The sequence below is a fragment of the Piliocolobus tephrosceles genome, chromosome 1 (assembly GCF_002776525.5).
Source record: "Piliocolobus tephrosceles isolate RC106 chromosome 1, ASM277652v3, whole genome shotgun sequence".
NCBI classification, from domain to species: Eukaryota; Metazoa; Chordata; class Mammalia; order Primates; family Cercopithecidae; genus Piliocolobus; species Piliocolobus tephrosceles.
This window is the reverse complement of record NC_045434.1, coordinates 170464915-170487900: the sequence shown is the minus strand read 5'-3', so window position 1 is coordinate 170487900 and position 22986 is coordinate 170464915. Positions and strand designations below refer to the sequence as shown.

The following is a 22986-nucleotide window of genomic DNA, read 5'->3' as shown; positions in this document are numbered from 1 at the left end:
TCTTTTGCTAAAATCCCGTATCAGAAGAAGACCTAAAACATATATTCAGAGCAGTCAAAGGTCATTGATAGGTTTCCTTCCTAAGAACCTGACTTGCAATGTTGAACCAAAAGAGGCCTTCCTAGGTTGCCTAGCTAAACCAGATTATGGATCGCTAATTTATTCTTGCCAGATTGAACGATGAGCCGGTCCTTACAGCAGACTTTGTGACCCCCACAGCACTGCCTCCAAATCCTTACAGGCCCCTTTTTCTGTGCCTTTGCTGGGGAAAAACAGTAACCATCACATTTTGCAGGCATCTGGCTTGCTTCCATTTGATACTCTCGGGTCAGATGCAGATGCCTGTGCCATTCAGTGGAAGGTCTACAGTGAGGGCACCATGACTTTCTCTGCCTCTGGAACCCTTAATTGGGGGGAAGGGGACAGTGGGAAAGAAAGTTTCAGGCATTGATAGCAGCTCTCCTCCGTCTGCCCTGTTCATTTCTCCCTTTTCTGGCCTCTTTAAATCTTGTTTATGCCTTGCCCTTCCTAACCAGGCCTTTGCTGTGTTGCTTATCTTCTCACATTCCATACTTGTGTGTCCAAGTAGAAGTCTGTTACGGCTTTTGCAGAATGGATCGTTGCTCAGGGAAAGTATTCACACCATTTGGCACAGAGGCCCTTTTCAACCTGAGGATGAAAGCCTGGTCTGCAGCATTATATTCTTAAGCAAAGTCTTCCCTGACCCCCAGTGCCCATGTAAGTTCACCACAGCACTTACCATGTAGAATCTCAGTGGTGATATGTCTGTGACTCCACTAGGCTGTGGACAGGTTGAGGATAGGGAATTTGCCAAGTCTGTTATGGTCCTTGCACCCAGAATAGGACGTTCTTGCCCAAACCCACTGTTCTTCGGAGCTCAAGTTCATAAGCGTCTTGTTGAAGACCCTCATTCTTTTTTTTTTTTTGGTTTTTTGTTTTTTTTTTTGAGACGGAGTCTCGCTCTGTTGCCCAGACTGGAGTGCAGTGGCCGGATCTCAGCTCACTGCAAGCTCCGCCTCCCGGGTTTACGCCATTCTCCTGCCTCAGCCTCCCGAGTAGCTGGGCCGTCACCTCGCCCGGCTAGTTTTTTTGTATTTTTAGTAGAGACGGGGTTTCACCGTGTTAGCCAGGATGGTCTCGATCTCCTGACCTCGTGATCCGCCCGTCTCGGCCTCCCAAAGTGCTGGGATTACAGGCTTGAGCCACCGCGCCCGGCCGGCCCTCATTCTTATAGTTAGCCCTGGGGAGTCCAGTTCTGTTAAGATGCTTTCATCAAAAACTTCACAGTTGCTCTCCTGTGCTCTACTCTGTAGTTGGGCCACACTGAGCACATTCTTTGGTAGAATACTTTTCAACTTGAGACTAACACAAGTATTTCCTTTTCTGTTCAGTTCTCCAAATGACAAGAAGTCTTTTTGCTCAATTGAAGGAGAATGGAATGGTGTGATGTATGCAAAATATGCAACAGGGGTAAGATCCTCTATTTTGCCACTTGTTTTAGGCTACATTAGATTGTACTTTATCCCTTATTCTGGCTTCCTTCATTAGTACTTCCTTCATAATGCTCTTCCTTCTACAGTACATTAGAGCTGGAACTTTAGGACAGCTCCAATATATGTCATCTCTTCAGGGCAAGTTTTTTCTTTCCTTCCCTCACCTTCTCCCAGCAGGAGAGGTAATTATAATCATTTTTACTTTTCTCTCTGCTCTCAAATCACTTGAGAATAATATGTGTGAAACAATGCCTGGCACAGAGTAAGAACCCAGTAAATGTTAGGTATGTGGGGTACGTTTATAAAATGAAGCACCACTCTGTGATTTTCATACACAACGTAAGATTTTGTATAATGAAATTTACTGACTGCCTGGCACCAGAGATACCAAAACGAGTTAAGATAGTCCTTTCCTTCAAGGAGCTTGCACTCTGTACTACTACCCACGCAGTGTTCTGAAAGATGAAAGATGGTATGAAATTAACAGAAGGAGCCAGTGAACTGCATTTCGGACCTAGAGAATTTGAAACGTCAAAAGCACTATAGTGCGCCTAACATTAGGTTAGGGGTTTATGGGTCTAGTTCCCATCTACCTCTATTGTTTTCTAGGAAAATACAGTCTTTGTAGATACCAAGAAGTTGCCTATAATCAAGAAGAAAGTGAGGAAGTTGGAAGATCAGAACGAGTATGAATCCCGCAGGTAAGCAGACATTGTTAAGTGGAACTATTGCTGCAGTGCTTAAACTTTGCCTAGGCGTAGGCACAGGCCTGGGTTTGAGACAGTAGGGCAGAGCATAATAGTGTAGACCAAGTTTGAATGCCTGGGTTCGTATGTCAGAACTACCACTTACTACTACCTTTGTGACCATGGATGGCTCAGTTAGCTACCTTCTCTTTACCTTCTTTCCTGAAATGGGAATAAAGGCCTTGAGAGGAAGCCACATCTTAACTACCTTAAGCCTCTGTAATTTACCTCTTGACCCTTAGTCTCTCCATTCATACTGTTTTCACCATCACATTGTTAAATCCAAGGGAGTTTTTCGGAAATGGAACTTCTCAGTTCCTCTAACACTGTCGGTTTATATTAAGGGACACTCAAGCCCTACAGAGGTAAACTGATTGACCCAGAGTTACACAGTAAGTTAAACATTGAGCCAGAAGTAGAATCCCAGGTCTCAGCTTCCACTATTCTTTTTCTTCTGTTGACCTTATCATATTATCAGGCAGCCCTTATTTCCTTCTTTGACAACTAGCAGTGGAGTCTTCTGAGCCCGTATCTCTGTTCCTTACTCTAGTGCCCTGGTGCCAGCATAAGGAGATTTAGTCTGTGACCTACAGCACTTAAAGCCATTTGACTTGTATTATACTACATTCAGGATGGCTGCAGGCTTTCATTCTCAACATTGCCAGCTCCTCTTATCTCTTTGTTTTAGCCTTTGGAAGGATGTCACTTTCAACTTAAAAATCAGAGACATTGATGCAGCAACTGAAGCAAAGCACAGGCTTGAAGAAAGACAAAGAGCAGAAGCCCGAGAAAGGAAGGAGAAGGAGATTCAGTGGGAGACAAGGGTAATCTTGCCTGCCCCACCCTCTTAAGTGCTATTCCTCCTAATTTATTTCAGTGAATGTTGAAGAAGTGATGTGCCAAACACTGTTTATAAACAAGATGATCCCTGGTCCCTACTTGAAACTCATTTCAGTCTAATGTCAGGGTGGGGAGAAGACATGAAATAATAAGTATATTATAGAAGTACAAAGCAAATATGTAATTAAATTCTTCCCCTTTGTCTTACAGTTATTTCATGAAGATGGAGAATGCTGGGTTTATGATGAACCATTACTGAAACGTCTTGGTGCTGCCAAGCATTAGGTTGGAAGATGCAAAGTTTATACCTGATGATCAGGGCAGTAGGCATAGTTCAGCAACAAACAATCTTCCTTTGGGAGAAACCTGTTCACTCCCTTCTAATTACAGTGGTTCCTATCTCAGGGATACTGGACTTTCTGACGCAAATGAACAATTAAGGGGAAAAGCTTCTCTTTTCCCTCTGTGGCAGTTACGATTTTGATTTCAGTCCTGAGAAAAACTTCAGGTTTTGAAAACCAGATGATGTCTTCTCCTTTTCCAAACACCACATGTTGAAAGCATTTATAAATCCAAGTCTGAAACTGCACTCTAGTTCTGCTGTTAAGATATACAACCTGTTTCTTAGTTCATATAATCTCGGGATACACACACACACACACACACACACACACACACACACACACACATACATACATATATATAAATACACCTGATGCCAGATTTTTTCATAAATATTCTGCCTACTGTAAATATGGGTTCCTCTGAGTTGTTTTAGAAAATTAGTGCAATGTATTAAAATCAAGTGTTAGGAAATTTCATGGTCTTACTTAAAATAACTTTTATTTTGGAACTGAACTATTATTAAATTGTATCTAATCCTGGATTACAGTTTAATTATTCTTAGTGCTTCTTAAGGCTTCATAAAGTAATTTTTCCAAACTTTTTTAAAAAATGTGCATCTTTTATTATCTTTTATGGTTAAACTTGGAAGCCAATTATTCAGCAACCTTGAATACAAGAGCTAGCGTTTCAGAAAGATACTTGAAAAATGGAGGATCCATTCTTTTCCTCTCAGGCTCTATGTTCTGTCTTTAGCCCTGCCAGGCGATTCCCCAGAATCTTAATTTAACTCATATTGCACATGTAGGGCTGCCTGCCAACATTTTATCCAAAAATGTTTTATTGCGTTAGAGGGTTTGGGAAGAGTATGTATTTATAGATCCCACCCCACAGTGAACCAACATAGATATGATCAAATGAATGCCACAGCAGCAAATGGCTCATTGTGAAGGGAAATACAGAACTATCTTTATTTAAAAATACATCCAAAAAAAAAAAAAAAAAACCCACACAGGAATTAGTACCTAGCATTTAGGTACTAACACTAATACCTAGCATTTAGTTATTCAATATACTGGTTACATAAGGCCTTTCAAGAAGTGGATTCTCAGTCTGAGAGGGCTTCTCAAAGTGCTGCTGCAAGCTTTCTGGTCTCACTTGGCCCACTCTGCTAGTCTTCCTTTGCCAGCTCCTACAGTAACCCTGGGTTTATTAGTCTCAACAAAGAAAGGATAAAAAGTAAATCAAATGCTATGATGCCAGTGCAAAACTTCATTGGAAGCCCTAAGGCAGTAGTATAACTGCATAAAATACAAACACATTTTAAAATACACATTGCTTCAGGCCAACGCGACTGCAGTTTATTTGACTATTTTATGGTAGGGGAGAAGGTTGAGTGTTGATGTGAAAGCCCTGATATCAGTAATGGGGATGATACAATCTGCCAGCAGAGGAGAGGTTGGCAGGTAGGTTAGCTGCATCACTTCACAAGAAGAATTTGAATCCTCACCAGAAGGGGTACCATCCTCTTCCAGTTCATACTTCCCATATCCAACAACCTGAAAGAGGTCAAAGACAAAAGTGAAAACTCTGCTGACCAGATTTAGGGGTTTAAGATTTCTGATAACCACCCAAACCACCCAAACTCAGTAAATGACAACCCTAGAATGGATGGAGTTAACCATACTCACATGAACGCTGAGCATTTTACTTCCTGGCCCTCTATGAGCCTTGAACCAGCTGACCAGGTCTGATTTTGAGAATGACTTCAGTGCTTCAATCTGACAAGGGAAGGGAAGATAGGAAAGAAATTTAAGAAGAGAGATAGTTCTTAAACCTAACCCCCAGGCAGATGTCCCTGGACCTGCTTAGCATGTGAAGACTTCATTTTTTTTCTTCCTATTCTCAGGTTACCCCTAACCTTCCAGACCAAAACAATGATGAAGCTCTCGCATACCTTCACATTTTATACCAATCATCTACATGGCAAGAGAGGTTCGCAGATGCTCTAATTACAGCTAAATATCAGACACTGAGCCCAACACCCACATCTCCTTAGTGTCACCTCCCAATTACATGGTAGCTGCATACCATGGCTTGAGGAAATCTACCTTGCTTCTATTAAGAAAACTAGAGTGCGTTAAGATGAAGCCTCTTTCCATCACAGAGCAATGATGTCCTATGGTAATTCACCATATAGGGGCTACATATTAACCAAAGTCATACTGGAGTACAGGATCCAGATCTGTTTTTCATAGGTTTTACTACTTTGGAATAGAAGTTGTCAAAAGACAGGCACCTGGAATAATGAACACCATAAAGAGTCCTCAGTTTTCTTTAAATGGCAAAACTATTTTTCTCCACAAAATCTTGTAAACCTCAATATATAGCATAAAAATAGAGTTGCTCTGATTGAAATTGGTGGTGGTGTGGTAAGGATTAGCACCCAGCTCACGTGGCCAACTAAGGTGCTAGAGAGGCCAGTCTGAAAACTCAAGAAGTGAGCGAGTAATCAGGCCAGGACTAGTGTTTCGAGTTTCTCTTCCACACAATGCTGGTGTGCATGAACCTGTGATTCCTGTAGAATCAGGAACCTTCACCAGTTTGTGTGAGCTGTCTTACTCTGAAAACCATGTTACCTCGTGGGCAAGGCGGTCAAAGAGGTACTGCTGTGTCACCACTTCATTCCAGTTCCTATCCACCTCCTCCCCAAGGTGGGTATCCTCACACTCCTTCAGCTTGATGAGAGCCGTAACCTGTTCCCACCAAAAAGAAAGATGCTCAGGGGGGGCAACATACCACTTCCCCCAGAACACACCGGGCCCTGTCCAGCCTGGCTTGTGATGGACATGCCAGTATGAGATGGACGGATGAAGCTAGGGGGACACTATGGTAAGAGGAAGATGGAGCTGCAAAGCTCAAAAACTGGCCAGCAAAGCCCTGTTAAGACTTGTATCTGGGAACCTGTGTGGGCCAAAGGCCAAAAGACCAGGCTGGCACAGTCACCTGGGTGTTGAATGCCTCTTCAGTGAGATTCTTGATCTTCTCCTCGAAGCTAGAAAGAAACTCTTCTATCTTCTTATCAACAACTTCAGAACTGAAACAAAACATCTTCAATTAAGTCATCAAAAACCTGATCTCAGGCAGAAGGTAAAAGAAGGAATTAAGACTAAGACACATTTCCAAGAAAAAAGGCTAAAGTGTTTTCCCAGGCCTCAGTATTCCACCTGAAGTTGAGGAAAGAAAGAGAACAGGACCCTCCCCCTCAACCCACCTCCAGCCCAGTTTCCAGGTAGCCTCATAATGAAGCAATCACAACCATGTTTGACCATCCCAAATCTGAAAACTAACAGCATGCCTGTCAGATCAGGCATCCTTTCCCTTGTCCTCAGGTCTGCCTGAAGAGAAGAAACACTGGCAAGCCCCACACAATGACCACAGGACTTGAATCAAATCCTATAGGGCCACTGGAACTACTGATCGGTCCTGGAACAGGTCATCTATAACAACCCCCACCTTCCCAGCTTCCACTGACTAAACAGAGCAAACCTACTTGGTCAGGGTTGCCTAAGGTTTAAGGAAGCACATGTAGCCCCTACTCTCCATGCCCATAATAGGAGGTTACACTCATCTATTCACTCACTCACTTGTATTTGGTTGCCTGAGTCCCCACGGTGACAGAAAATCCTAGAATCCCGGATGTGTTCCTACAGGTAGGGTAGACATGGTACCTACAGCCAGAGAGAAAAGTTATATGAGCTCAGGTGATCATCTGGGCTTTGGCCTTGGAGGCACTAGATAGGAGTGGGAAAAGTTTCCGCCCATCCTTACTGGAACGACCCAAAAATGTTAAGGTCTCCATACCTCTCCTGAATTGGGGACCACACACTAGCCTTTTTTCTTATCTTGAAACTTGACCCATGGAAAACCTGATTATAGTCCAAGGTACAAATTCCAAAAGTTTGGATGAGTAAGTACCACCCTGTGAGATGGAAGGAAGCTCTAACGGGCTGCTCAGTAAGGGTATTTGATGAACTTCAGCCTGCAATTAGCCCTAGGCCCTTACTTGAGCTCAGTGGCCTTGCAGCAGACTTACCCAAGGGTCTGCTTGGTTCGAAGGAAGTCAAAACAAGGTTCTTCCATGTGCATCTGTAATTCAACATACTGCCCATCAGCTCAACTCCTCCCAGCAGAGAAACCTCCATTTCTCTCCCCAGACTGTTTCACATACCTCCCACGTCCAGCCTCCCTTAGTGCCTGTCCATGCTTATACTGGGTGAGAACAGTAGATGACCATCTCACCTTCAAATCACAGGTCTCTGACCTCCCCATGTCCCTGTCCCAGGCAGAAAAGGCCAGGCCTCATAGTGGGCCGGGGGCTGCTGACAACCTCAGTGTCTCTATGCACTTACCACAAGCAGCTCCATGAGAGTGTATTCTCTCAGACTCCTGGTACCTGACTGAGAAGAGATGGTTGTCAGGTCAACTGAATATCCAATGGTTTATAGGGCTTTTAAATAATCCAGCTATTCTAGGCAACCACTTAGGTATCACCACCAATGCTCTCCCCCAAGAGAGTTAATCATACTTTGATGTTGTTTACATATCTACCTTCCCACCAGACTGAAGGTCTATGAGGACAGGAGTCAAGCTTGACCATTTGTACTCCCGGCACTAGCATAGAATTGCAGGTGCAAACAAAAGTGAGATTAATAATCCCTGACCTGCCGGATCCTGTCAGAGGACACATTCTAAAACTAAGCACTTGCAACTCAAAGCCCTAAGGAAGACAGCAGGAAATGTTTGGGGATCCTGAAATGTATCGGGATCTATTCCTCAGGAGGAGAGAAAATGAATAGTGCCACACACACGGACCAAAATCAGTTGATAAGAAAAATATTTCAGAGGAAGAAGCCACGCTTTCGGACCACATGCTAGCTGCCCAAGACTGGCAAAATAATGCATTCAGAATGAAAGAACAGGAGGCCAATAAACAAGGATGTTGCTAGTGCATCCCAGAGTCAGGATCTTGCAGGTTCCTCTCACAGACTCATTTGCTTCCGACTCATCAGAGGAAGAAGCTAATGCCTATGTGCCCTTGCAAGACCTAATTAGTCAGCATTGAGATTTTCTGTTTCCCTCTAAACAGACCGCAACAAAACCAATGCTCTCTGAGAAAGGATATGGTTTCCAAAAGGAAACAGTTTGTATTAGAAGCTAGTGCTAAGAGGTGACTGATGGAAAGCATTTCTATAAACATAGTCTTACAATGTGAAATCCTGCCGAAAATGAGTACTCCTGTCCTGAGGTTGTAAGCAGTCAGAGGCACTGAAAATGTAGACTAGGTTAAGAAAGGCTAGGCCGTACCATTTGTGGAGTTTGGGACCTGGTAGTCATAACCTAGAAAAGGCTGCAGGTTGGAATGCTACAGCCACAGAGGCTCCAGAGAGAAGCAAGGCCTCTACGGAAGGACAAAAATGTTACCAACCTAGCTCCAAAATTGCTGTTGCTCCTAAATCAAACTACTCATTAAGAAGACTAGGACAAGATACAACTTCACTAACGAGATGACCGTGACATCGGGCAAGTGAATTTGCTCCTGACAACCAGACCAGGATAATGTCAGAATAAGGCTGAGGCCCAGGGCCAGAGATATAAGACAAAGAAATGATAATCAGGCCATCCCACCCAAAGCCCAGTCAGGGATCTTCAAGACCTGACAAAGAAGTGAATTCCTGATGCAGGGAACCCAAGGTAACAGCAGCAGCTACAGGAGCTCCAGAATTTGGGAAGTCAGTAATCAGACTAGACAGGCAAGGTTTAAGGGAGATCCCCATAGTTCTAGAAGCGAGTGGGACCAAGGTTAAAGCAGGCTATAGCCTAACTGTGATTATTGCCAAGTGCTTCCTTACGTTAAGCACCACCCACCCCAATAGAATGGTGTGGAAAGAACACAGAATCTGAAGACAAAAGGAATAAATTTCAGACCCGGCTGGTATGACCTCAAGAAGTAAGGGGCTCTAGATCATGGAGTTGTCACCCTAAAACAGAGGTGATAAATCCTTCCTCTCAGGTGCTTTAAACATTTATGACTCCAGTAGACATTCTGTTTGCTGTGTCTTAATTGTTTGGCTATGTTTACTTCTGTCTCCTTTTCAAAACTGCCCCTTAACAAATGTCCTTCTGCTCCTTGGAGTTCTACCAGGGGCACATGTAGGGATTTTCATCCACACCTCGGTTTCTGGTCCTCTAGATTAGTACTTAGGTGATGAATGAAGCAGTCCCTCACTGTGATTGAAAAAGGATCCATTTTACCAACAGAAGCAATTTTAAAATGTAGCCTGACCAAAATGACCATTTGTCAATGGTCCCAAGCATAAAACTACAGAAGTCACTATAAAGGGCCTTGAAGGTCACTGGATCACTTATCCCTAGGTACTGGACCTTCCACCAGTCTTTAGTACCCCCAACTGACCTGGTAGTACACAGTGACTTCAGAGTTGGCATCACCCTTGTTCAGAGCTTTCACTTTGCATAGATGGTGGCCACTGGGAAGCTCTACCACCTGGAACTGCACAGGCATCTCCTGCTTCAGAGGCTTGAAGTTTAGTTTGCTGCAAGAGAATCAGTATGGGTCACTGAGGCACCCAAAAACTAAGAAGCTAGGCCTTCTAACTTTTCAATTGCTTTGTACACCAGCCTCAAAAAATCTACTACAAGTAGTGTTTCAGTTGGGTGTTCAGTAACAATTAACTGAGTTGTGGCTCCATGCCCTCCCGCTGGTAAGAACACATAACCCCAAAGAGAAAATTCAAATACTTACTCAACAACATATTTCAGAAAATCCATAGATTCCTAAGACGCAAAAGAGAATAACTACATTAAGCTCTCTAGACATTCATTTCATCCAGAATCAACTAATAATCAATGTTCCAATTGCTTGGGGAGCCCTGCACAGCTTTCGGAAAGCAGAAATAGTTGGTGACCTAAATGCTGGACAAGTTATTCATTGACTGATTCAAGATTTATTGTGTTTGTGGAACACTAAGTGGCTCTTAACTGTTCTGGCTCTCTTGGCAATCTGTTCACCCATATACAGATTCCCAACTGGATCAAACTTAATTGTTCAGTGTTAGTTTACCCAAATAGGCTGTGGCCTTTATGACAACATGGACTATGTTTCAGAATCCTGGGCCCACTGACATAGAACCTGGATAAAGCAAAGAAAGTAACATTTAATACTGAGTGAATATATCTTCTTCCCCTCTTAAGAAGTCTGTTTTCTTATCTATAAAATAAGGAATAAGTGGAGGGATGAGCTCTTCTCTAAAGTGATTTCCACTGGGGGAAATTCATGGTACTAAGGACTCTGTGCCAAAAGCCCTTGCCTGGTACTCCAACGGTGCTCGGAAAAACAGGCAGCTGTTTCTTCTCTTCCCTTTGTGGACTGAGACTTAAAATTCTGTTGGTGGCCAAGACAAAAACTAAGGCTGGTTTTGGGGTTGAAGAATGAAGATAGCGATGGCAGCCACAATTTCAAGAGTGACCATTTATATATTCCAATCAAAGGGCCAGCCCTGAGAAACTGGGAAGCCATGGAGGAGAATGGTTAACAGCCAAACAGTTTAGGGAGAGAATCTTGAGCAAGCATCTGACTGAGGAAAAAGCCTTAGGTACAAGGCCCCACAGACATTTCCAACTCAATATGCATCAGAACTAACTCCTCATAATGCTCCCACTCTTATTACTATTCCTTCTCCACCAACCCACTGCTTCAAGAAAGAAATTTGGGCATCTAGACTCCCTTCTCTCTCAACCCCACTGAGTGAATCTCCGTCATCTTCTAGTTCTTAAACACTTCTTTAAAAAAAAAAAAAAAAAAAAAAAAACAGGGTCTTGCTTTGTTGCCCAGGCTGGAGTGCAGTGGCATGATCTCAGCTCACTGTAGCCTCCATTTCCTGGTCTCAAGCAATCCTCCCACCTCAGCCTCCCAAGTAGCTGAGATTACAGGTGCGCATTGCCACACCCTGCTAATTTTTTTTATTTTTTGTGGAAGTGGTGTCTCACTATGTTGCCCAGGCTGGTCTCAAACTACTGAGCTCAAGCAATTCTGCCACCTCAGCTTCCCAAAGTACTGGGATGACAAGCATAAGCCACCATGCCCAGCCTTAAGCAATTCTTTTTCATTTATTTGGCCTAACATCAGGCTTCAACATTCTTCACTCCAACTTTTTTTTTGAGATGGAGTCTTGCTCTGTCACCCAGGCTGGAGTACAGTGGCATGATCTCGGCTCACTGCAACCTCTGCCTTCCAGGCTCAAGTCATTCTTCTGCCTCAGCCTCCCAAGAAGCTGGGATTACAGACGCCCACCACCACACCTGGCTAACTTTTGCATTTTTAGTAGAGAGGGGTTTTCACCATGTTGGCCAGGCTGGTCTCGATCTCCTGGCCTGAAGCAATCCGCCTGCCTCAGCCTCTCAAAGTGCTGGGATTATAGGCATGGGCGACCTCACAGAGCCTTTACTCCAACTTTTTATTGTGATAAAATAACACAAAGTTTATAATCTCAATTTTTTTTTTTTTTTTTAGACAAGGAGTCTCATTCTGTCGCCCAGGCTGGAGTGCAGTGGCGCAATCTCGGCTTAGTACAACCTCCACCTCCCGGGTTCAAGCGATTCTCCTGCCTCAGGCTCCCGAGTAGCTGGAACTACAGGCACGTGCCACCAAGCCCAGCTAATTTTTGTATTTTTAGTAGAGACAGGGTTTCACCATGATGGCCAGGCTGGTCTCAATCTCTTGACCTCATGATCCACTCACCTCGGCCTCCCAAAGTGCTGGGATTGGCCACGCCCGGCCAATCTCAACCATTTTAAAAAATGTACAGTTCAGGGCCAGGCATGGTGGCTCATGCCTGTAATCCCAGCACTTTGGGAGGCTGAGGCAGGCGGATCACGAGGTCAGGAGATCGAGACCATCCTGGCTAACACGGTGAAACCCCGTCTCTACTAAAAATACAAAAAATTAGCTTGGCGTGGTGGCGGATGCCTGTAGTCCCAGCTACTTGGGAGGCTGAGGCAGAAGAATGGCATGAACCCGGGAGGCGGAGGTTACAGTCAGCTGAGATCGCACCACTGGACTCCAGCCTGGGCAACAGAGCGAGACTCTGTCTCAAAAAAAAAAAAAGGTGTTGGGGGAGGGTACAGTTCAATAATGTTAACTATATTCACACTGTTGTGCAGTAGATCAGATTTTCAGAACGTTTTCATCTTGCAAAACCAAAATTCTGTACCCATAAAATAACTCGCCTCCTCCCTCTTCTCCCCAACCACCAACCATTGGAAATCACCATTATACTTTCTGCTTCTCTATGAGTTTGAACTCACATGAGTGAAATCATATCTATACTTTAAAACAGCTTTAAAACTTGCCTCTCTGGATATTTCTTAACCACAAATCTTCTTAAATCCTTCAATGGTTCTCCATTTCTACAGAATAAAGCCCTAGCACCTCAGTTTCACAAACAGCCTTGACATACTTGTTCTGGCTATGTATGTATGTACGTGTGTGTGTATGTATGTATGTGTGTATGTGTGTGTATGTATGTATGTGTGTATGTATGTGTATGTATGTGTGTATGTGTGTATGTATGTGTGTATGTGTGTGTATGTGTGTATGTATGTGTGTGTATGTGTGTATGTGTGTATGTATGTATGTGTGTGTGTATGTGTGTGTGTGTATGTGTGTATGTATGTGTGTGTGTATGTGTGTGTATGTGTGTATGTATGTGTGTGTGTGTGTGTGTATGTGTGTATGTGTGTGTGTGTATGTGTGTATGTGTGTGTGTGTGTATGTATGGACACATATCCCTCACCATTTCCTTCCTCCCATTTTAGCCTCTGTACTAAACTGTTTATGGTTTCCACAATCTTCAGCAAACGTAACTAACAGTATAGACATGACAAACTCATTTCACTCAAAGTCTATTACCAGCAATCTATTTTTTTCTCTCTCTCTTTCTTTCTTTCTTTCTTTCTTTTCTTTTGAGACAGGGTCTTACTCTGTTGCTCAGGCTGCAATACTGTGGTGCAGTCATAGCGTGCTGTAGCCCCAAACTCCTGGGCTCAAATGATCCTTCCACCTCAGCCTCCCAAGTAGTGGAGACTACAGGCATGTGCCACCATGCCTGGCTAATTTTTTATTTTTTGTAGGGATGAGGCTTCACTATGTTGCCTGGACTGGTGTCAAAATCCTGACATTAAGTAATGCTCCTGCCTTGGCCTCCCAAAATGCTGAAATTACCATTCCCAGCCCAGCAGTCTTCATCTTAAGAAGAAAGCTGCCCAGCAGCAGAGGGGTCAGGTTCCCTCCTAAACAGAATATGATAATGCCAGCCTGCCAAAACTACAGTTTCCCCTTTAGGCAAGAACCAGTGCAATTCCAGAGTTCACAACTGCATTCAGACCTGGCCTACAGAGCCTCTCACACTCACTGTGCTTGTGACATTTCCTTGTACCAGGCCCTCCACAAAGAGCTGGGATTTGAATTCTTTGACGAAGCTCAGGAGAGACTCAAGGGAAAGGCCATCCATCAAAGCCTGGTACTTGTCAATCATAGACCAACGGGCATATTCCAGGATTAAGAGCCGCACATCTCTGTACAGAGGGCAGAAAAAAAAATACTCAAGGTTTTGTTATTAGAAACGAATCTTCAGAATAAAGAAATATTTGGTGAAGTTTCTATAAAGGGTGTGTTTCTAAAGAGAGACCATTTTTATCACAATATAAAATGGGAAACCAGTATCAGAATCACCAAAAAAGTACTGAAAATCACATACACAAACTTTTACACAAATTTACTTAGCGGTACAAAAATGCACTTACCTGTCTCAGTTGCAGGGTAAAATATTTCACATAAAAGTAAAGCTGCCAGATGAGTCAAGTTTACTTAGTTGTACACTGATTTAAAATTATTACTATTTTGGTTTGAAATCTCACTAATATTTTATTAATCACCAGAGGCCATCATTTGGGATATCTGTTACTGCAGTGACAACAGAATATAGGTAATGGCTCTGGCCCAGAATCAGATGAGCTTCATCCCCCATCTCCACAACCCCACCCCAAATAAGCTGTTTGAATTTGACAAATCTACTAACATCTATGACTCAATTTCTTCATTTGTAAAATAAGGGAAGTAATTCATGAGAGGTAACCATTTTGGATAGAATTAATGAATTTATATAAAAGTTCTTAGATCTAGCACAGAAATATTCAACAAACAGGTTTATTATTATTCTATCTTTTATAAAGTAAATTTCAGGAGTTGAATTTTAATAAAATAGAAGGTTGTGTTTAATGTATTTTTATAAATAAATAAAGTAGTATTCATGAGTTATTGGCAGGGCTATTCATTATCATATCAATGGTTACAGATAACTCTTTTTTTTATTATTACACTTTAAATTCTAGGGTACATGTGCACAACGTGAGGTTTGTTACATAGGTATACATGTGCCATGCTAGTTTTGCTGCACCCATCAACTCGTCATTTACATTAGGTATTTCTCCTAACGCTATCCCTCCCCCAGCCCCCCACCGCCCAACAGGCCCCAGTGTGTGATGTTCCCCTCCCTGTGTCCATGTCCTTTCTAACATATATCTGGCTAATAGCTTTTGTAACTTTCTGTGTTCAGAATATCAGTTATTACATGACTGACTCCTAACCCCTTCTTTCTAATTCTGGAAACTGATGGGTTCATTATAGCTGTGTCAAAAGCAGAATCTTTACATAAGGTTGTGCTGTTCACTATTTACAGATGCCCTGGGCAACAAGGTCAAGTAGGGGCTAGCCAGTCACGTACACAAAGGGGTATGTCTGTTCAGAGGACTTTCCTCTCTCTCCCACAAAGGCTCTACCTGCTAATAGAGAGTACCCCAAAGGGATACTTTTTTCTGATTCACACAAAAGTATCCTACAGGCTACAATTAGCTCTGGACTAAAGTAGTAAGAACAGGCTGACTGAAGGCCCAAGGGCATTGTCTATGAGCAGAGGGTTTAAGTATTAGCATACAGACTGTGTAGCTGCCTTTCTGCTCTCTTCTGGAACCTTGGCTGAATTCTGGATAGTTAAGATTGCTAGATAAGTGACATGTTTAGCAATTTAACTCAGCTACTAATCACCAACATACTAAAATCACCAGTAAATAATTCGGGGGTACAATAAAGCCAGCACTTCTTCTGGTTGGTTTTTTGTTTGTTTTTTTTATGAGGCAGGGTCTATCTCTGTCATGCAGGCTGGTGTGCGGTGGCATGATCATGGTTCACTGCAGCCTCAACCTCCTGGGCTCAAGCAATCCTCCCACCTCAGTCTGCCAAGTAGCTGGGACTACAGGCATGTGCCACCACACCCAGCTAATTTTTAAATTTTTGGTAGAGATGAAATCTTGCTATATTGCCCAGGCTAGTCTTGAACTTCGAGGCTTGTGATCCTCCCACCTCAGCCTCCCAAAGTGCTGGGATTACAGGTATAAGCTACCATGCCCAGCCCAAAACTAGCAATTCTTTAACTATTATTTAGGTATAATGATTGGTGAAAACAGCCTTCTTTACTTTTAGTCTCTAAGTACAGTAGGCTGCTTTCAGTCCCATTCATAGCTAGCTACATAAGCTGGGGTTAGAAATACTCTAACATTATGGACTGGTTTCCTAAACTACAGCACAATTCAAACATGGCTGAAAATTAGCACTGAAACTACAGCCTTATCCCCCACACCTACCCACTAGGAAGACTAATACTTTCAGGTCCTCAAAATATAAGCTCATCTCATTTATACCCACTTGGCCAAAGTCTCAGGCTTGATGAGGATGTTAAAGTAGGTCTTCTTCAACTGCTCAGTTATCATTGTAAAGACAGCTGGTGTGGAATTGAACTCAGCTAAGTAGTCAATAATGAGCTGAAACAGTAGCTAAAAGAAAAAGAAGGAAGCACTTTAAGAAGCATGGAAATCCACTATGTATTAGGGAAGGAAATGTTTCTCTTTGGTTTTTACCAGGGTACCCAGCATGGTACTAGGCATTGTAGGAGGGGGACACAAGAAAATTACTAATGACCTTTTGTTTGTTTGAGTGTTAACCTGGAGACAGGATATCACTCCAGTCACCCAGGCTGGAGTGCAGTGGTACTATCGATCGTAATTCATTGTATCCTCGAATGCCTGGGCTCTAGCAATACTCCCACCTCAGCCTCCTGAGTAGCTGGAACTACAGGCAGGCGCCACCATGCCCGGCTAACTTTATTGCTTTTGTACAGACGAGGTCTTCCTATGTTGCCAGGCTGGTCCTCAAACTCCTGGCCTCAAGTGATCCTCCTGCCTCAGCCTCCTGGCCTTAAAGACTCTTAAGGGTCCAAAATCCTAAATAATTGTCAAATTTGGAACAATTCTTCCTTTTTTTTTTTTATCATTTCATGGGTGTTCTCAATAAGATTTGTAGTGTGTCCTTAGATAGGTCCTGTATTTTTCCTGTTTATTCTTAGCCATTTTATTTTTTTTCCTCAATATTATAAATAAATGTAAGATTGATTCCATCTATTTGTTTGTTTCTTTTCTTCAGAGACAGAACCTCGCTATATCACACAGGCTAGTGGCACGATCATAGCTAAGTATCCTCAAACTCAATTATTTCTCCTGCCTCAAACTCCGGAGGAGCTGGGACCACAGGCACATCCCACTGTGCCTGGCTTCCATTTCTAAGTGGTTACTGCTACTATGGGGGAAAAAAAGTCATTGATTCTGATATACTAGTCTTTTGACCAGTCATATCACACCCATTTTTTTCTTTAATTTTAGTGGTATATGAGGTTTTCTAAGAATATAATCATATCATCTGCAAGGAAAAATATTTTTTCCAAAAAAGTTTTTATTTCATTTTTTCATCTTACTGTAATAGCCAGAACCTCTAAAACAATAACAGAATAATAGAGATGATTGTGGATTATTCTTGGCTTGTTGCTGATGTCAGTGTTCATCATTTTATCAGTTAATGTAACGTCTGCTGATAAGTTCCTTGAGGTTTTTTTTTCTTTTTGAGATGGAGTCTCACTCTAGTGACCAGGCTGGAGTGCAGTGGCGCGATCTCAGCTCACTACAAGCTCTGCCTCCCAGGGTCACATCATTCTCCTGCCTCAGCCTCCCGAGTAGCTGAGAGTACAGGTGCCGCCGCCACGCCCGGCAAATTTTTTGTATTTTTAGTAGAGACGGGGTTTCACTGTGTTAGGATCTCGATCTCCTGACCTCTGCCTACCTCAGCCTCCCAAAGCACTGGGATTACAGGCGTGAGCCACTGCACCAGGCTGAGGTTTTTATACGTAAGTAATTTCCTTCCATTCCTATTTATTAGGAATGCCAACTCAAATTTATCAAATGATTTATCACCATTTATCACTATATTCATATAGTGGTTCTCCTTTGACTTGTGTTATGGTGACTTATGATCATCAATTTCCTAATATTCCACAACCCTAGCATTCCTGGTACTTAAATTATTCTTTTTGCTAAACTGGATTTAATTTTCAAATTTTTAGAAAGTTTACATCTATATTCTACAGATAAAATTGATCTTTAGTTTTCTATACATACATACATACATGTATGTTCTATATTAGGTTTTAATATCAAGGCTAAGTAAGCCTCACAAATTCAAAAACATCAAATACTTTTCCATGGTTTGTATTTTTAATAAGCTCTCCAGGTAATTCTAAAACATATTTTCCAAATGACAACCACTGAATTAGGCTTTAATCTGCTTGAAACTTAAGCTACATTATATTTAGGACTTAGAAGGTTGACAAAGTAAAATATTCCATGGCATCTCCTTCTGAGACCAATCTTTGCTCAATGGGGAGATGGAGAAGGGAAAAGGCATAAAAAGGTGAGAGCTATACTCTTCTCTTGGGTTTTTGCCAAGATGAAGGCTATTAGCACCTAGCACAGGTCTTTCTGGCAGGTCCTTTCCTCTAAAAATTTTCTTGTATAAACCTATTTCCCTAAATCTTAATATATATTCTACCCAAGAAACCTAGACATAAAATTTATTATTGAGCATATTATATTACTTTACCTGGTATTCAGTAATCTAACTCTCTTAGCTAACAACCCATTCTTTTTCCCTCCTCTTAAGAAGTTTTTGATGAAGCAATACTGGAACATATTCCTCACTAAGAGATTAATAACTGACATGATACAGACCCTGTTTCAAAATGGATGGGAACTTAGAAGGGAAACAAGACACACATACTTGAAACAACGAGAAGGAGCATAAGATGAGGAAGTAAGGGCACAAGCATTTGAGTTCTACTCTATTTCAGGCAAAACACCAGTCAAATTTGTTATTCCACAGCCAGCGTGGAGGCTCATGCCTATAATCCCAGCACTTTCAGAGGCTGAGGCAGGCAGATCATTTGAGGTCAGGAGTTCGAGACCAGCCTGGCCAACATGGAGAAACCCCATCTCTACTAAAAATATAAAAATTAGTTGGGTGTGGTGGCACGTGCCTGTAGTCCCAGCTACTCAGGAAGCTGAGGCATGAGAACTGATGGAACCCGGGAGGTGGAGGTTGCAGTGAGCCAAGATCACACCACTGCACTCCAGTCTGGGTGACAGAGTGAGTATCTGTCTCAAAAAAAAAAAAAAAAAAAAAAGGTTATTCCTGTATGGTAAAAAATTTAGCTAGAACCAATCCTAAATGCCAGTGTTGGTTATGGAGAAACTGACAGCAAAGGGAAGTGAAATCAATCCTGAAGCATGGGCTATAATCCCATGCACTGCCAGTAATTAATAAAACATATGTTGTTCTTACGTATAGTCAGTCACAGAATAGCTGTCATCAACCAAGAATATTCAAGATAATCCACATTAATAAACATTTCTTTCTCTGTACAGCATCCCATGCACATACCTCTATATAAATATGGTATTTTAATGCTCTCTCTAAGGAAAACAGAGTACTTGTACTTACAGGTAGTTTGTGGTTAAATCCTTTCACTCGAATAATTAAACCATGTTCTCCAGCTACCAGTTTATACTCCAGCTGTGCCACATCTGCTTCATAAGCTGGTTCCGCAAGGTTGTGCGTAAGGATATTGACAAAGATATCAAAGAGGACCACACTAAGAAGTACAAAATGCAAATGGCATCTTTAATTGGTAAGAAAGACACAGGAAATAGATTTGTTTCAATTTAGAGTAAGCAGCTTCATTTTTAGAGAGCATAAATTCTCTACTCCAGAATGTAAAACTGTATGCTGAGTTGAAAGGTAATACAGCTTACTCGGGATTCAGTTTCAGAGGTGTATTATAGAATTCCTACCTTCAGCAGTGCTTCCCAATCTTTTTCACATCATGTACACATACAAAATGATAATATTTATATTGTACAATGAGGTAAATGGAATAGGCATCAGCAGCACTGGCCTGAAGGCTCTGTCTACCCTCATTCTGACTGATTAAAAATATGAGGTATGGGAATGCATTTTTTAGAGTGAATATTAACAAATTCTAGTGCTGCTTGTCATTTTAAGTTTGGATTTTACAGTTAAGTAGGAAAAGAAAGAAGAAATGCACCAACATTTCCCAAGTATTTCCTATGTTCAGATATATTTTAGGCTCTCTGGCCTCCCACAATGAAAGCTATCTACATAAATATATAAGGGATTTGCTAAGAACAGAAACAATCGCATTCCTTGGTATTCTACAAATACAGAATCAACAGATCCATCAGTCTCATTATAGACTGGACACTCACCCAAACTGATCTTTAAGGACTTTTCCCCATCCAGTAATTGGGAACTAATTGCTCTAGTCTACACTATCAGCATGTTTTACCAATGGGCGCTGGGTAATGCAACAGCCACAGTTTCATTTTAATGTTTGGTAATAATACAAATAACTTGTTTGGAGCACAGAAAAAAAAAATACATAAATCAGTAACATAGCTCAAATATGGATAGAGAAAATGACAGAATGATTTAGAATGAAACAAAATAGTTTTTCAATAACTAAAAAATATATTTTCCGGAAAAAAAGACAATTGCTTACTTTGCTGCAGATTTCTGTATCAAGGGTGAAATTAGATGGAAACGTATATATGCTGAAAGAAAAAAGACCATAGATAGAAAAGGTTAGGGGTCTCAAATATTTTATACATCTGTTATTTTCCCCTAATATAGATATTTTTAATTCTGAAATAAACTATTAATCCTTAAATCCTCAAATCCTCATTACATCTTTATTCTTAAGGGTCTTTAAAAATCAGTATTTACCATTCCAAATAACGAGTTCCAGAAGGCACTCTTTAATCTATGGGAAGACCAGACACATGGGCAGATACACAGAGAGGCCTATAAATACTCGTATTTATTAATAGCTTCAGTCAGGAAAAATTCTTAGAGCACAGATGTTAAGAACATTAAGGGAACAACCCCAACATTCACACAAATTTATAGCAGAGGCTTGCCAAGGAAACTGAATTTAAGGAGGTTTTTAGAAACTCATAAGTTATTCAAAAAAAATAATGAAAATAACTTCCCAATAAACTCAAGAATCCCACAGAGCTACAATACAGTTGTGTTTTGAGGTCGGGGATATGGGTTAAAGGACATACAAGAGCACCCAGCCTATGATTCCATGTGGCTTCAATAAGTTCCTTATGCCATGCTCGAAAACAGAACAGTAAAAAGCAACACAGTTAGGGCCACAACATTAAAGATAAGGACTTTAGAGTCTACTTAACTCTATACTATGCTTCCTTTATGCTGAAAACAAAATGGTAGAAGGAGGCAGTTGGTGGGGATTTCACATTTGTAATGCTGGACTGGGCTATCTATTATGTCTTTGAATAATTCCCTTGTGTATTCTTATCTCTTTTTAAAAACAGTGTTCACATAACACCAGTTCCTTAAGATGGTCAAATACCTGGCTCTGCTTTCATTTAGTTGACAGAAAAAAACCTAAAAACAATTTCATTCTAGCCTTAAATGTTCACTTCCTGGACACTGGAGTCCGCAAGGATTTCTGCGACAGCACAGGAGCACAGTGTAAATCTGGTGGATAAGCCTAGAAAAGGTCTTCAAATCGAAGGGGGAAAGAGAACGAGGTGATACACACAGGGGAAACAAGTTGCTGCAAAGTGGAGAAATATTTGTTTTACTTATTTTACTCCTTTTAGGGAGGGTGAGAGGGCTTCAAGGTGGCTGATAGAGAGGCACCCAGCCCTAGCCTCCTCCACAAAGGAGGACCAAAATAGCAAGTAGATTATCACATGTCAAACAGAGCATCTAAAGAGAACACTGGAATTCAGCAGGGAAGTAACAGGAGGGCAACATTTTACCTTTGGGGATTTTGAATTTGTTGTCTTTCTTATACCACAGGCAACCTTGTGGAGTATTCACAATTTTAACTGGGTATTCTGTTTCAGGGCAATCGAAAGCCTTCAACGTAAAGTCCGTGGCTAACAAAAGAAGATAATAATAATTCACTCGAGTATTGCAGCAGGAGTCCCAGTAATCTGTTACTGGCTTCAGGAGTCTAAGTAACTTTTCTGTGTGGCAAAAATAAGCCAAATTCAAATACTAGAAATACATTAAATTACTAGACCAATACTGAAGGGAAAAACTATGTTGGTCTTAAAGTAAATAAACTCTAAAGATCTGGAATTTCCCAAGAACTGATTCTGATTGCCACACATTCTGCTTCATTCCCTTTCTTAAAGACAATTTTAACTGAGAGGGGAGTCTTTAGTCAGGATAGTTTCATAAACCAATTTATGAAACAATCCATTAATTCATGAGAATGCCTTTTACCAACCTTACGCTATACATTTGAAAAGTTACAAAATTGTTCTGCTCAAACAAAGTCAAACTCTTCCTTTTGGTTAATTAGAACAACAGTTTCATCAACACACAGATGAAAAATAGCTGATTTTTAAAATTTGAGTACTTGCTATATTTATGTAAAAGAGCTGGATTTGGTAGGCATGGTAGCTCATGCCTATAATCCCAACACTTTACAAGGCTGAAGCAGGAGGATCACTTGAAGCCAGGAGTTTGAGACCAGCCTGGGCAACATAGAGAGACCACATCTCTAGAAACAAATTAAAAATTAGCTGGGCATTGTGGCGCACACATGTAATCCCAGCTACTCAGGAGGCTGACACAGGAGGACTGCTTGAGTTCAGCAGTTCAAGGCTGCAGTGAGCCATGATCATGCCATTGCACTCCAACCTGGGCCAGAGAGTGAAACCCTAACTCAAAAAACTAAAATAATAAGCTAACTGGGTTGTTTAGATTATTTACAGTTCAAGATGTGAAACTGAAATGTCTAACATAGATAATAGTGTGTGTGTGTGTGTGTGAGACGGAGTTATATATAGTGTGTGTGTGTGTGTGTGTGTGTGTGTGTGTGTGAGAGAGACGGAGTTTCACTCTTGTTGCCCAGGCTGGAGTGCAATGGTGCGATCTCAGCTCACTGCAACCTCGGCCTCCTGGGTTC

The 22986-nt window shown here is 41.6% G+C and overlaps 2 protein-coding genes across 14 annotated transcripts in view; one reads left to right on the top strand and one right to left on the bottom strand.

Annotated features, from left to right (window-relative positions):
- The window catches only part of OSBPL9 (oxysterol binding protein like 9), a 167941-nt gene extending 163494 nt beyond the window's left edge, over window positions 1-4447 (top strand). For 7 of the 10 annotated variants that reach the window (XM_023188787.2, XM_023188779.2, XM_023188822.2 and 4 more), the window contains 4 exons: window positions 1413-1491; window positions 2124-2215; window positions 2949-3084; window positions 3311-4447. In XM_023188787.2, coding sequence (XP_023044555.2) covers window positions 1413-1491; window positions 2124-2215; window positions 2949-3084; window positions 3311-3385 — 382 coding nt within the window. In that variant the 3' untranslated portion in view covers window positions 3386-4447. The remainder of the gene's footprint in view (window positions 1-1412; window positions 1492-2123; window positions 2216-2948; window positions 3085-3310) is intronic. The other 3 variants (XM_023188795.1, XM_023188835.2, XM_023188804.1) reach the window with 1 other exon arrangement.
- A 316-nt stretch (window positions 4448-4763) lies between these two features.
- The window catches only part of NRDC (nardilysin convertase), a 101220-nt gene continuing 82997 nt past the window's right edge, over window positions 4764-22986 (bottom strand). For all 4 annotated transcript variants that reach the window (XM_023188743.1, XM_023188749.1, XM_023188758.1 and 1 more), the window contains 14 exons: window positions 21827-21946; window positions 20536-20587; window positions 19458-19608; window positions 16281-16408; window positions 13933-14095; window positions 10266-10297; window positions 9918-10056; window positions 7855-7902; window positions 7539-7591; window positions 7090-7173; window positions 6449-6539; window positions 6082-6198; window positions 5134-5223; window positions 4764-5001 (listed from right to left, as the gene is read on the bottom strand). In XM_023188743.1, the coding sequence (XP_023044511.1) occupies window positions 4804-5001; window positions 5134-5223; window positions 6082-6198; window positions 6449-6539; window positions 7090-7173; window positions 7539-7591; window positions 7855-7902; window positions 9918-10056; window positions 10266-10297; window positions 13933-14095; window positions 16281-16408; window positions 19458-19608; window positions 20536-20587; window positions 21827-21946 (1466 nt within the window). In that variant the 3' untranslated portion in view covers window positions 4764-4803. The remainder of the gene's footprint in view (window positions 5002-5133; window positions 5224-6081; window positions 6199-6448; window positions 6540-7089; window positions 7174-7538; window positions 7592-7854; window positions 7903-9917; window positions 10057-10265; window positions 10298-13932; window positions 14096-16280; window positions 16409-19457; window positions 19609-20535; window positions 20588-21826; window positions 21947-22986) is intronic.